General features: G+C 43.0%; 1 protein-coding gene across 1 annotated transcript in view; it reads right to left on the reverse strand.

Annotated features, from left to right (window-relative positions):
• Positions 1 to 4,092: 4,092 nt before the first annotated feature.
• Positions 4,093 to 15,592, reverse strand: part of Liph (lipase, member H) — a 28,920-nt gene continuing 17,420 nt past the window's right edge. Inside the window, exons 7-11 of the mRNA XM_013034763.1 lie at positions 13,767 to 13,934; positions 12,707 to 12,802; positions 10,924 to 11,035; positions 6,510 to 6,683; positions 4,093 to 4,180 (exon numbers count right to left, since the gene is read on the reverse strand). Coding sequence (XP_012890217.1) covers positions 4,093 to 4,180; positions 6,510 to 6,683; positions 10,924 to 11,035; positions 12,707 to 12,802; positions 13,767 to 13,934 — 638 coding nt within the window. The remainder of the gene's footprint in view (positions 4,181 to 6,509; positions 6,684 to 10,923; positions 11,036 to 12,706; positions 12,803 to 13,766; positions 13,935 to 15,592) is intronic.

Raw genomic sequence — 15,592 nt, forward strand, 5'->3', positions numbered from 1 at the left:
ACACCATGGAGTTTTTCTTAAAAATATTTTTATTATTTCTAGGTTGTTGTACAAAAGAGTTGCCATTCAACAAAGCAGTTTATGAATACAGTGCGTCTTGATGAATGTCACCCCTTTCAACATTCTCACCCAACCCTCCCCTTCACTCACTTTTCTTAATATTTAGGATATGTATTGAAGATTTTTGTCATTTAACAAAGAGTTTATATATACAACACATCTTGATCTGTGTCATCCTTCAATATCTTCACCCTCTTCGGCTACCCCTTCTCTTATTTTTCTCAATTCTTGTCTTTCTCCCATTTTCCCCCTTCATTCTTCTACCCTTCTGCTCTTCCCTTTCCCCTTGCAGCCCATTTGCTGGTACTTATTTGGTTGGGCTTTGAGTTAATCTTTCTGAAGATACTATTTGAGCTCTTCATAAAGTTAATTCACTTGTATCTACTTGCATACCACCCAGCATGTTTACTTATAGATTTATAGGCACATTCTAGCTACCACAAATAAGGGAAACCATGCAACCTGTGTTTCTCTGGATCTAGCTTACTTCACTAAATATAATATTTTCCACCTCTTTCCATTGCCTTACAACTGGTACACTATCATTCTTTCTGAGGGATTAAGTAGAATTCCATTGTTTATATATACCATATTCTCTTGACCCATTCATCCACTGAATGGATGGATGGTGGATTTACTTTTTTGTTTGTGCTCCATTGGATAAATACCCAGAAGTGGAATTGCTCAGTCAGAGGTTAGTTCTATGTTTAGTTTTTTGAGGAACCTCCATACTGCTTTCCAGAGCACACACCATGTCAACTCATGCCCCCAACAATGTTCTTGTCCCCCTCTAGCAGGAAGAGTCTTTCATCGACATTCAGGACAACTGTTGATCTGCAAAGAAAACTTCTTCAGGGGCTTGGAATGTGGCCTAGTGGTAGAATGCTTGCCTAGCATGTATGAAGCCCTTGGGTTTGATTCCTTGGTACCACTTCAACAGAAAAGGCTGGAAGTGGCACTGTGGCTAAAGTGGTAGAGTGCTAGCCTTGAGCAAATGGTGCTCAAGGACAGTGCCCAGGCCCTGAGTTCAAGCCCTAGGACTGGCAAAAAACAAAAGTTGAAGAAGAAAAAGAAGAAGAAGAAGCCGCCTTCTTCAGATTCCACAGTCAGAAAGTTGTTTTGTTTCCATGCCAGGACTCCCTGAGAAATGCCTGCACCCCTATTACATACACATCTCCCCAGACAGCAGAGGGTGTTTCCATAAGTAAGACCATCTCATCTGTCTTTGCCTGGCCCCAATCTTTTCTTATAATTGGCACATGATAAATGTTTATTAAATTAGCATATTAAGTCTAGGAAGAAAATGACAGTTTGACTTGGTACATGTTGGCTTTCAAAATCCTCAAGATTTGGGGAGGAAAGAGAATAGGTGAGAAACTAACATTACTGAGCCTGGCCTGGGTGAGCTCTGGAGCAAAGAACGGAGTAGGGAAGAAGGAAGCAAGTTTCCATTGCCTGGGGAGGAGCCTGAAGGGAGATATAATGAGCATTATTAAGACTAGGCATGACAAAGCTTATGCCACCCCAGTGAAACAAGAATCATTCTCTCACATATCACTGAGTGGATGAACAGATGTTCAAAGTCCCTTGTACAAAGTCTACAGAAGTAAGCCTATACCTGCCTCCTCCTGAGCTCATGTTCTTTCCGGTACCCTACACATTGCCACTCAGGTAAAAATATGGAGCTCAGACTGAACAGATTTGGAGGTTGTATCAGTCAATTTCCTGCTGCTGTAGCAAAATATCCTGACACAATCAACTTATAAATAGGAACAGCTGACAGACATGTGACTTTCTTTCTTCCTTTCTTTCTTTCTTTCTCTCTCTCTCTCTCTCTCTTTCTGTAAAATAAGATTTGAACTCATATGAGGGATTTCTATTCCTGGGCTCAGAGTCTCTCTGGCTAAAATGGATCTGTGCAGGAATAAGAGCAGGTATAGGGATCCAAGATTTTATGGTTTTAAGTTAGATATTTTGGAACTGTCACACAAGTATATTGATTCTCAGTCAGAGAGGAAGTAACTTCATTCCATTCCATTCTCCACAGACATTTGTTATGCAGCTACTTTATGTCTGGCACTGGGCAGGGAAGACAGTTGCTGCTCTATGGGGTTTATGGTCTTGAAAGAATTATGACACAGAAGTAATCCAGAGAGCCAGGAACCTCATAGTCCATGCCAGTAATTCTACTCAGAAGGCTGAGACCTAAGGATCAAAGTTCAAAGTAAGCCTGGTACAAAAGTCCATGAGATGCTTATCTCCAGTTGGCCAACAAAAAGCTGACATAGAGGTGTGGCTCAAGTAGTAGAGCAACAGCCTCAAACAAAAACAAAAGCCTAAAGAACAGTGCCCAGGCCCCGAGTTCAAGCCTCAATAACAGCACAAATAAAAACAGTAGCAGGGGGGATAGAGGAGAGTGGTAGAGGCGGTGAAATTGATCAGGATACCTTGTTTGCCTCCTCCCCTTATACAACTAATGTATACTAATCAAATAATAAAATACGAAGGGCAATTGCGGCCTCTGATGCTATTCTCTATCCAGAACTGCTGAGGAAAAGTGCAAGACTCACTGGATGTATGCATGACCCAGCAAACTGGCTGAGCCTCCCTTCATTCAGAGCTGAGCCTCCCTGCATACGTAGAACAGACAGTAATGGATCCAGATGCAATATGGAAAACGTATGCCACACACAGACACTTCTACTATTTATGAAATAGAAGGTGTGTCTCTACAATAAGGATGCTTTTCACAGAAAGTAGGGAGGAAGAAGTCATTTGGAAGATGAGGGAAACTGCTAGTGGCCGTAAGCAATTCCAGATGCTCTCCGGGGTGTCCCCAGCTGTGGGATGCATCGGGCCTCTGGGATTGCGCACCCTTGGTTCTCTTGTCTCTGGCCTTGGCTTCTCTGTCATTTCAGATTTGGGGAAGCCTAAGATGTGCCATGTAGAGACCTGCGCACTCCCAGAGTTCCAGTGCTCACACTCAAGCTACAGCAATGTTGTAAAAGGTGAATATTAGTCCCCTCAATCAGGTGTGATGATGTAGAGTTGATGTTTTTCCATTTTGTATTTATGCGGTGTTTCAGTCTCCTTCGATAATCATGGATTATACTAGTAGTAAGGAAAAGTACACATAGCTGAAGGATTGCTTAAAATGAGATTTGCCCGGGCTGGAGCTCTTTGTTACAGCACTGGAGGGGTGGGCTCAAGGTCCTGGATCCATCTGCAGAGAGGGCCTCCCTCTTTCCCCCAGGGAAAAGCAAGCACTTGCCTCTCCTGCATCTTGCTCCATCCCCAGTGCCTGTGTTCTCCTCCAGCACTGCTCAAGGGGCTGTCAGGCCCCTCCAGCAATCTGCACCCCTTCACAGAGAAGGCAAAAGCCAGGGGTGTGGCTCTTTTAGCACCTTGGAGCAAATAGTCTAGGAGAGAAGTTGGTGCTCATGAAAAGAGGCTGCCACTTACAGATCGGAACTAAACTCTATCACAATAAATAAAAAGCACATTCACATCCATCACACACCTTACAGATGTGGACCCATGGGATTTCAAAGGACTTGCCTCCAAACCTACACAGTAGCCTCATGAGGCCAGTTTCTCCCTCTCTGCCAGTCAGCTGGGACAGTAGAGAATCTGACAAAGAAAAATGTACAGTCCATGATGTCTCCAGCTCATCATCCTTCCCTTTAAGATGCTTGTCCCCACTTCTGAGGGACAGAAATGCCCCTCATGATGGGCAGCAGATTTGACAGATCTGAACAAACCAGCAGGGCCCCAGGATGCAGCCAGACAAAGCTCTGGGCTGTCTGAGCCAGGTTATTTCTGTCTTGCCCTAGTTAGGAGCTCCCTCCCCAGGATCATTCCAGAACCACAGGTCGGTTGACATTTTGCAACGTGACATTAGTAGGACACTGCTGAAAATAACTTCAGGTTTCTCTGTACTTTTTGAGCCTTGCAGAAGAGGCCGTGTGAAGCTTTTAGAGGCTGGAGATGCTGTTTGCTTGACATTGCCGAGCTTCTGAATGCTGCCAGTGGCTACATCTGCAGCTTTGGGCACAAAATAGGTTGGAAGACTGTCTCAACATTTTCCATCAGGACAAGATCATACCGACACAACTGGGCCCTGCAAAAGTAAGACCCAATGTCCTTGTCAATAAAATAACAGAAGTACTTCCTTCTAATCAAGGACGTTGGGTTATATACACAATTATATGTAGTTATTGCCAATGGAATCGGGGAAACGTTGATGGTAATACATCAGCAAGAAGACAACATCTGTAAAATCTATTCATCATACAAGTTCAACTGGGCTAAAAAGCATTAATAGAAGGAAAAATACAGTTGCCCTTTTGTGGGCTCTGTCTCTATGTCTGTCTCTCTCTCCTTCTCCCTCCCTCCCCACAGTACTGAGGCTTGAATTCAGGCCTTAACTGGATTCCTCTCACCCCAAGGCTGTTGCTCTACCAACTGAGTCACACCCCCATTTCTGATTTTTCTGCCCACACAGGTTTCAGATGCAGTCCTCAGATCTTAGCCTTCTGTGTGGCTAGCACTACAAGCAAAGCCACCTGTGCCCAGCAGTGGTTATGTTTGAATAATGGTATTTTTCTGCTTCCTAAATCTGTACTTTTTTTGGGGGGGGGGTCCAGTCGTGGGGCCTGAACTCTGGGCCTGGGCGCTGTCCCTCAGCTCTTCAGCTCAAGGCTAGCGCTCTACCGCTTGAGCCACAGCGCCACTTCCAGCTTTTTTTCTTTTTGCTTATGTGGTGCTGGGGAATCGAACCCAGGGCCTCAGGCATGCAAGGCAAGCGCTCTACCACTGAGCCACCTTCCCAGCCCCAATCTGTACTTTTTTAAATAAAGTAAACATGTATTCCTTGAAAAGCTAGGAAGAAAAGGTTTGAAAAGTGTTGTGATATAATCACTCTTCTCTAAGAAGAAATATGTATTAAATATTTTATAGTACACTAAACCTTCAAGACAAAGAAATCCATAAACATAAAGTATCTGCTCCTGTCATTTCCTGTCTTGTCCCACAAATTAAATGCCAGCGTTAAGTGGTGGAATGGTATTTGTCAAAAAATATATTGTTTACTTCTAAATACTTCAGCATGAATTTTCTTACTCAGTGCAGGTAGCAACTTTATATTATCCCCATAATGCTTGTACATTGATTGTCAACAAGAAGAAAATTCAATTTTGTTGACACTTTTAAAAAATATATTAGGCTTTGTCTTGGCAGTTTGCCAAGTGGCAGGGAGCTTTCTTTTCTACAACAAAGTATCACCTTGCAAGTAGCATGGGCAGGTCTGGGAGGCTGTCTTACTCTAAATCCCTTTAGATTTGGGGGCTATATGAGCACATCATTTTCTTTTCTTTTCTTTTTTTTGGTCCGGTCATGGAGCCTGAACTCTGGGACTGGGTGCTGTCCCTCAGCTCTTCAGCTCAAGGCTAGCGCTCTACCACTTGAGCCACAGTGCCACTTCTGGCTTTTTTCTTTTTGCTTATGCGGTACTAAGGAATCAAACCCAGGGCCTCATGCATGCAAGGCAAGCACTCTACCACTGAGCTACCTTCCCAGCCCTGAGCACATCATTTTCTAGAATTACTGTCCAGTTAATTGTTTTTACTTGTTTTATTTGCTTTAGTTTTCTTGAGGGAGAGTCTGGTTCCATAGTTCTTGCTAGTCTCAAATTCAGAATCTTCTGTCTCAGCCTCACGCATGCTAGGATTACAGGAGTGCAACACCAAGCCCTAACCAGCCTATTTGTTTTTAATCAAGCCTGCTTTTTTGGAAAGCCTATTACTTTCTTCACTATGAATACTGGAATCCTCACAAAAATGTCATAGCAGCCAGGCCTGGTGGCTCAGGCCTGTAATCCTAGCTACTCAGAAGGCTGAGATCTGAGATCAAGGTTCGAAGCTAGCCCAGACAGAAAAGCCTGGGAGACTTTTATCACCTAATAACCAAGGCGGGGGGAAGAAGGGAAGCCAGAAGTAACAATGTGGCTCACATGGTACAGCACCCAGCCTTGAGAGGGCCCCTGAGATCAAGTCCAAGTACCTGGACCAAACCAAAGAAAAAAACAGACCAAGTGGACTGGTTAGTATTCAATAACATCATTGGAAAACAAGGGTCTGGGCTGGGTTTGGTAGTGCATGCCTGTAATACCAGCACTTGGGAAACCAAGGTAAAAGGTTTGAGCGTTTGAGACAATCCTGGGCTACATTAGGAGATTCTATGTCTAAAAAGGAGGAGAAGGAAGATGGAGAAGGAGGAGGAGGAGGAAGAGGAGGAGGAGGAGGAAGAGGAAGAAAAGAGGATGAGAGAAAGGAAAGAAGGAAGGGAAGAAGGGATGGAGGGAGGCAGGCAGGGAGGGAGGGGGGAGGAGAGGAAGGAAATGAGAGAATATGGGGGAGAAGAAAGTTTGTCAAACCCTGCCTTCAGCTCACCTCTCTGGATGGACAAGGGACCTGAGTTTCATCCGGAGGATCCTGAGCTTGTACTTCGGGCCTATCACAGACCCTGTAGAAAACACCAAGGACACGGCTGCCACTTTATCCAGATCTTGATTAAATCTTGCCAGCAGACTCACTTGCTGATATTTCTGAAATGTAGCTGGTTCACTGGAAAGAGGAGGGAAAAAAGAAAACATTTAAACTTGGGTATATAAGCTGAGTGCCAGTGACTGATGCCTGCAATCCTAGCTACTAAGGAGGCTGAAGCCTGGGGGATTGAGGTTCAAAGTCAGCCTGGGAAGAAAAATTGGAGAGACTGTCTCCAATTAAGCAGTAAAAACCACTAGTACCTGGCTCAGTAGCATTTTATGCCGATTGCCATTTATCTAATGAAGAAGTGTCTTAAAATGGAGCTTTTCAGTACCAGGAACCAGTGATCTATGTCTGTAATCCTATCTACTCAGGAGGCTGAGATCTGAGGATCATGGTTCAAAGCCAGCCCAGGCAGAAAGTATGAGACTCTTATTTCCAATGAATAACAGAAAGCCAGAAGTAGAGCTGCAGATCAAGTGGTAGAGTGCTAGCCATGAGGGGGAAAAAAATGGAGTAAGAAGGTAAGGTCCCAAGTTCAAACCCCAGCACCAGCAAAAGAAAAAAAAAGGAAAATAAAAAGAAAAGAACTATTTTCTTTTGTATGCATATTTTCTTTTTTGCAGGATGCTTTTGCACCCTTCAAATTATTGGTTAACAGGCATCCACCTGACCACCATACTAGCTGTCTTCTGGACCAAAGTGAACTTATTTCCAAAGACTACCTAAACAAAGCTACTGACCCCTAGATGGATTGGAGAAGTATGATTCTGCAGCTGGCCTACCATGTGCCAGATGGAGTCCTTATCTCTGGATGTGGCTCCCTGAATCCTGAAAGATTCAGTAAGGTGGGTGCCATTTTCCTATTTGATTTACAGACAGGACAATCCAATTGGGGATTTTACAGGTTACAGGGAAAGTCAGAAGACAGACGATAATCTTGCCTGTGACTCCATCTATTCTCATAGTGTGGAAATGAGAGCAGAAAAAACCTGGCTAGGCAATCAGGGCAAAGGCTTCTCCATAGAGACTCTGTATCCCTCACCACGGCCTTGTACAGGCTTGTGTTCAGGCCCCTAGATATCACATCACCATGGCCTTGAGCAATCACACATTCAGGCCCTTGGGTATCAGGTCATAGCCCCTGAACCCTGGAAGACCTGCACATATTAGTAACAGGGCTGATTGGATTCTAGAGATGGGGCCTAAATGGTCAGTCAGAGAGGACAAAGGATGCACCAAGAGCTCATGCAGGATGTGTGCAGCCTCTGATTGGGTCTGGGGACTGATATGGCTCTCAGGCTGTCCAATGAAATCTTGGTCACTCGAGACACCTTATTAACCCCTGTATAATGTCACCCAAACAATGCCTCCTCTTTAGACCCCTCTTGTCTAGCGGGAGTTCTGTTTGTCTGTGGACTCATTCTTCAAGATCATAGAAAGAACTCAATCCAGGTGTTATAGTTTTCCAGTATCAGAAAGACTAGATAAACTCAGGAAACATGTTCTAAAATATCTCCCCTTGAGGGGATGGGAAGGTGGCTCAGTGCCTTGCATGCCTGAGGCCCTGGGTTCGATTCCTCAGCACCACATAAGCAAAAAGAAAAAAGCCAGAAGTGGCGTTGTGGCTCAAGTGGTAGAGTGCTAGCCTTGAGCTGAAGAGCTGAGGGACAGCGTCCAGGCCCAGAGTTCAGGCCCCACGACCGGACCCCCCCCCAAAAAAACAAAAAAAAATATCTCCCCTTGATATATTAAAATTTATCTTTGAAACATAAAAGAAAAGCAATCATAATTTATCATAATTTCACACACAGAGATCCTCTTTGCCAGAGGATCCCTGGGTGGTGGTGATTTTGTCAAAAGCATGGCTAAAAATATAGGATCTCTTCAGGGTTTTTTTGGGGGGGGGTGTTTGGTTGTTGTTTTTTGTTGTTGTTGGTCATAGGGGCTTGAACTCTGGGCCTGGGCACTGTCCCTGTGCTCTTCAGCTCAAAGCAAGCACTCTACCACTTGAGCCACAGTACCACTTCCAGTTCTCTGAGTGGTTTATTGGAGATAAGAATCTCACAGACTCTTCCAGCCCTGGCTGGCTTTGAACCATGATCCACAGATCTCAGCCTCCTGAAGATTACAGGCATGAGCCACTAGCGCCTGGAAGGATCTCTTTAGTTATTTTTTAAAATTTTTAGTAGATTTTAATTAAAACAAAAGAAATCTTTTAAATCTTTCTCAGAACTTTTTTTATATATTTCTTTGTATTGTTGAGATGATTTTATACTTGATATAATTTGATAATCTACATTTTCACTCAGTGTAAATTCTTAGTATGTCTCAAAAGAACCTCAATGTATGAATAATATTCCATTAATTTTAATATTTAACCATTTCCCCATTGTTGGGTTTTTAGTATGTTTCCCATCTATGTTGTAAATATATTTCCTGAGTGTCAAAAATATATATACATATACATATGTACTCATATGTGTATGTGTTATATGTTTGTATATATAGTATGAGCCCATGAAAGAATAGAAATGTAACTGTGGGTAAGTGAACGAAGGGGTGACCTTGTCCAAAATGAACTGTACTGATTATCTGACTTCTGGCATGGAAACAACTCTGTACAATAAACTATAACAATATGAAATAACTATATTAAATAACTATAACAGTACATTTTAAAAAAGAATAGAGATGTGCATGTGTGTGTCATCTTAGAGCCTTTTTCCTTTGAAAATGAGATAGTTGTAGATGGAACAAGTCCTTGTCTTTTATGTTGAATATCCCATTATGGTTTTTAAATTACTTTTTTTTTTGTCGGTCATGGGGCTTGATCTTTGGGCCTGTGCACTGACTCTCTGCTCTTCAGATCAAAGCTAGAGCTCTACCACTTGAGCCACAGTGCCACTTCCAGCTTTTTCTGCTTATGTGGTGTTGAGGAATTGAATACAGAACTTCATGCATGCAAACTTCATGCATGCAAGGCAAGCACTCTACCACTGAGCTACCTTCCCAGCCCCTAAACTCTGGGTCTGGACACTGTCCCTCAGCTCTTCAGCTGAAGGCTAGCGCTCTATCACTTGAGACACAGCACCACTTCCAGCTTTTTCTGCTTATGTGGTGCTGAGGAATGGAACCCAGGGCCTCATGCATGTTAGGCAAACACTACCACTGAGCCACCTTCCCAGCCCCTAAATTAATATTTTTTAATCAACAGTAGTTTTCATGGTTTAGATGGGAAATGTCCCTAAGAGTTCTTTCACTAAAGGCTGGATCCTAAAGCAGTCAGTGATCTGAGCTGATTGGGTCACCTGGGCTCTATCTTCCTCAATGGGTTAATTCTTGTCCCAAGACAACTTTCTCAGATTCTGTTTTTTTCTCCCCCCCACCACTTCTCTCCCTTCCCTCCCTCCTTTTCTTCCTTCTTTTCTCTCTCCATCCCTCCCTCCCTCCCTCCTTCCTTCCTTCCCTTTCTATCCCTCTTTTTCCCCACCCCCCTCCATGAAGTGATCAGCTCCGCCATGCCCTTCCAGCATGATAAACTGCCTGACTTAGGCTCAAAGGGGCCAAATGACCATGGACTGCAATTCTGAAACCTTGAGTCAAAATAAATCTTTTTTTCCCTAATGTTGACTTTCTTAGGTACTTTGTTATAGAGGGAAAAAAACATTGTATATTCATACAGTACACTGTGATATTTTGATGTATGAATACAACATGGATAATTAAATCAGCATTTTCCTATATAGTTTAAGCCTTACAGTAGCAAGACTGATTTTTTTAAATTAAATGTTTAATTCATCAGGTGCTAGTGGCTCACTCCTAGCTACTCAGGAGGCTGAGATCTGAGGATCGCATTTCAAAGCCAGCCCAAGCAGAAAAGTCCCCGTGAGACTCTTATCTCCAATTAATCACTCAAAAATTGGACGTGATGATGTGGCTCAAGTGATAGAACACTAGCTTTGAGCACAAAGAGGCTCTGGGACAGTGCTCAGGCCCTTAATTTAAGTCCAACAGCTGACAATAAATAAATGTTTAATCTGAGAAAGAAAGAAGGAAAGGAAGAAAAACAGCATAGTAAGGAAGAAGGGAAAGAGGAAGGAGGGAGGAAAGGAAAGAAAGCCATTGCACCAATTACATTTGTAGAGAGCCTGAGAGATCAAAAGCCAAAGGAAACAACCAAGCAGTATATTCCACGGTGAATTTTGTAAAACAGGGAAAAGTATCATCTCATAAATAAGTCGCCACATCTGACATTTAATTTTTCCAAATATAAAAGGTAACTCAAGGACTGCAAGCTGGTAACAACTCAACTTACTGGTTGATTTTGGACTCTGTGGTGTTTCCATCTTGGTCTGTCAGTTTGATTGTAATGGACCCCCTTCTTATGTTCTTGTTCCAGGATAAAATGTCCACAAAATAATGATAAACTGCAAAACAGGGAGAGAATACATAGGAGAGAGAGATCCTTAAGCTGATCCCCTGGAGGCCTGGTTCCCAAAAGGCAGCGTTTCCTAATAATTCAAGTGTCCTTTTCTCTTCTTCTGGAGTTTCTCTTAAAAGCTCCAGGGCAAATGTTTGTTTGTTTGTTTGTTTTCCCCTACCAACCCTTTCTCATTTCTTTGACAAAGAAGGCAAAAGTGTCAGTAGTGTTTAATGGGATCAGTGTTCAAACATCCCAAGTTCCCATCTTTTGGCTTGAGCCTCATGGTCTAATGCTATTGTGATTGGCCCACTTCAATTCCTTCCCACAACCAAGTAGCCACTTGGAGGCACTCTACAGCTCAAAAGGATGGTCACAACTTGTGCCATCTCCACTAGCCTACCTGTCCTTCCTCATCTCTTTTCCAGGCCTGTTAAGCTCCTGTACCTCTAGTCTCTGACCCAGGCCTTCCCTGATGGACACCTTTCTTGGACCCCTTTGTCAATCCATCATGCAGTTTTCAGCTTAATATCATTTTTTTCAGGAGACCTTTTCTGGCACTCAGACTAATCATCAGATCTCCTTTCCTGGAATCTCTGTCATGCTCCAGACTTCCTCTATTACAAAATGAAAAACAAAAACAATGGTTGTATCTAAGTATTACCTGAATAGTAACTGGTAAGTTTTTATAGATAAAACTAAAATATCTGGGTGCCAATGGCTCATACCTGTAATCCTAGCTACTCAGTAGGCTGAGATCTGAGAATCTCAGTTCAAAGCCAGCCCAGGCAGGAAAGTCCATGAGACTCCTACCCCCAAGAAACCACCAGAAAACAGGAAGTGGATCTGTGGCTCACATGGTAGAGTGCTAGCCTTGAGCTGAAGAGCTGAGGGTCAGTGCCCAGGCCCAGAGTTCAAGCTCCTTAACCGATAAACAAAAAACACACACAAAAAAACACAAAAACTAAAATATACTACAACAAGGATGGTTATCCCTCTTGCTGGGCTGGAACAACCAGCCAAGCAAACAAGCTGAGAGAGCACACTGAGCAAGCTCAAGCCCCTGAATTCAAACCCCAAAGCTATCAAAATAAATGAAATAAAATAGAAAGTATTAAATTAACTAATTAAAATAATATAATAAAAAGGAAAAATGGTTGGTCCCAAGAAAAATGAAAAGGAATATAAGATAGTAAGGAAGGACACACATCTGCCCAGATTAAATCTAATAGTATCCCGGAGCATTTAACCAATCCCCTCATTAGCTCCCATCTGGATTTCTCAACCTCTTGGTATCTTTATGTCATCATGGTTCTTGGACAGCTAGAACTGACCCATAGATGACCCCTGAATTTTCCCAGGCCCAATTTCATGTCTCTTGAGGAAGGAAGCAATTTTCTGAAAGATGTAAGTGATTATAATGGCTATCCAGAGATATTAAACCCTGGTTGATTGATATTTTTATCCTAATACCTTGAAAGAGAGTCATTATTATTTCCATTTTACCAATCAGGACTTTCAGACTCAAATGACTTGAGGTCACACAATTATTATGTGACAGGATTTGCTGTAGGCCCCTCTAGTTCCAAACGTCAAGCTTTATCGTGGCCTTCTGAGATGCATACATTCTTAAAATGAAAATGTTGGGCAGAAAGAACCACCAACATGCACAACTCACTGCAGAACGGCTCCTTCTCAGCGGTGTCAAAGAAGGCCATAGTCATCGGAGGATCTTTCTCCCTCAAGTAGTCTTTCCAGTCATCAGCATAATAGCCTATAAGGCAAATTAGAAGAGAATAACATGTAAGTGTTATAGACCATGATACACAATTTGTCCTATGAAAGTTAGAATGTGTTTGTGACTTGAACTAAGCTTCACTATCCCACAATACTGTGTAATTTGGGAAATCATGTAACCACTTAATCACAATAAAAAAAACTGAAAAAAAAAGAATAAGAGTTTTTAGTGGAAATTCCAAAGAAAAAAGAAGAGAATAACATTTAAGTTATGCAAGGGCTGGGAATGTGGCTTAGTGGTGGAGTGCTTGCCTGTCGTGCATGAAGCCCTGGGTTCGATTCCTCAGTCCCACACAAACAGAAAAGGCCAGAAGTGGCACTGTGGCTCAAGTGGTAGAGCACTAGCCTTGAGCACAGAGAGGCTCAGGGACAGAGCCCAGGCCCTGAGTTCAAGGCCCAGGACCAGGAAAAAAAAATACAAGTGTACAAAAATGTATCAACAATTACAGTAGATTCAGGGAAGAACGCAAACAGCCATAATTCCTTAGAAAGGCTAAACCAAAGTTCAACAAAATAAACTGGGTAGAGTGAGGTTAAGGGGAGGAAAGTAGACAAATGAAAAGAAGGCGGAGGGGAGAATTCAGTAAAAAACAAAAAACTTAATGTATATCCTACAAAATTAGGAAAAGTGAGGGAAGGGATGGTTGGGAGGGATGAGTGAGAATGCTGAGAAGAATGACATTGGTCAAGATGTGTGGTTTTCATCAACGGCTTTGTTGAATGGCAACTCATTTGTACTTTGAGTGCTGGAATGGCAGGTGTGTGCCACCAGGTCTGGTTCTGATACCAGGGCTATGATGTAACAAGACCCTGTCTCACAAAAACAATTTTCTTAATAAAATAAAGCCAAGTTTATACAGACAAATACGATGTTTGGGTCTACTTTCAGATGGTCAAAGGTTCTTTGTTCCTCAAAGGGATAAACCACGTATTGGACTTACCCAGCAGGGGACAGGACACCTTTTGTGGTGTGCCACAGCTGACGCACTTGCCGTTCCTGTAATTCCTGTAGGAGTCACAAGGGTAGGCGGTGATGGCACAGCTCTTTTTCAGTGAGGCAAGGTACAGGTACACGGACCTCTGGTGGTCACACTTGAAATACTGAACGCCTTGGTTGTAAAGGGAATGGTAATAGTAGAGCAAGTAGAGCATTTAAATAGTAACGCTCTCTCTCTCTCTCTCTCTCTCACACACACACACACACAATGTATCCTGTCTGCTGCATATCAGGCACTGTGTACTTGATTCCATTTCATCCTTGTGAAACCCACACAGCTAGATGCCCTTAAATATGATTTAATCCTTCCCTTGCCACTTAACAGTTTGAATCCTTATCTGTGGGGTCTCTCTTCTTTCTTTCCTTCTTCCCTCCTTCCTTTCTTTCCTCTCTCCCTTGTCTCTCTCCCTCCTTTCTTTCTTTCATATTTAAGGGCATAATAGAAATAAAACTAAATATATATATTTTGGGGGGAACTCATGGGGCCTGAACTCTGGGCCTGGGCACTGTCCCTCAGCTCTTCAGCTCAAGGCTAGCGCTCTACCACTTGAGCCACAGCGCCACTTCCAGCTTTTTCTGCTTCTGTGGTGCTGAGAATTGAACCCAGGGCCTCATGCATGCCAGGCGACCACTCTACCACTGAGCCACCTTCCCAGCCCCAAAACCAAATATATTTTAAAGACCACCAGACTAGAGGTGTAGCTTAATGGCTGAGCACTTGCTTAGTATGCACAAGGCCCTGGATTTCTTTCCCAACACCCCAGAAAGAAAAACAAAAACAAAAAATGAAAGAAAAAAATACCTCAATTTGCTTATTTAGCAGTGGAGGTGTCTTTCACTGACATCTAAAGTTTGCGCCACAGATTCACTGCATCATAATCATGTTTGATAAACTGAGTTCAGAGCCACTGTCAAGCATTTCTAGCTCCAAGTGGGCTCTGAAATCAGGATTTCAACAAACACTGTGTCTTGTGCAATCCCCAACCATTCAAAAGTCTCCATGCCCGACTCACTTTGCAAGGCCACTTCACAGACTAGACACCCCTGCAATGGTAGGTGGCCAAATGTCTGGCCTCAAACTCACCGTCCACTGCCTCCAACTTCTCGAGTGCTGGGATCATAGGCATATGTCACTATGGCCACTTTTCAGCTTATTTTTAAAAAAGAATCTTTCAAGCCAGGCACTAGAAACTCATGCCTGTAATCTTAGCAATTCAGGAGGCTGAGATCTGAGGATTAAAGTTCAAAACCAGCCTGTGCAGGAACGTGTGTGAGACTCATCTCCAATTAACCACTAAAAAACCAGAAATGGAACTGTGGCTCAAGTGGTAGAGCAAATAAAGCTCAGTGTCCTAGGCCCTGAGTTCAAGATCTAGGACAGGCACAGACATTAATTTTTTTTTAAAGATCCTTCACTATGAAACATCACCAGTAGGCCTAATCAAGTACTATCTTAAATAGAGTATCTGCATTTCTACTCTCCCTGAATAAGAGTGTATCCTGTTCTGTTCACTGCTGAAGTTCTGAATCCTAACACGGTGTCAGGAGGAACAAGTAGCAATAAGGATTTAGTGGGATACAAGTGGGAGAGAACTTGTAAGGCCCTTGGTTCAATCTCTAGAACCAAAAAGAGAAGGAGGAGGAGGAGGAGGAGGAGGAGGAGGAGGAGGAGAGGATTGGCAGGTGGATGAATAATCACAACTTTTAGAGTGTTCCCTTGTGTCCTGCTTCTTTTTGCACAGGGCCCTCACTAAAAGTCTCATTGTGAGT

This window comes from Dipodomys ordii, unplaced genomic scaffold (genome assembly GCF_000151885.1).
Source record: "Dipodomys ordii isolate 6190 unplaced genomic scaffold, Dord_2.0 Scaffold196, whole genome shotgun sequence".
Taxonomy (NCBI): Eukaryota; Metazoa; Chordata; class Mammalia; order Rodentia; family Heteromyidae; genus Dipodomys; species Dipodomys ordii.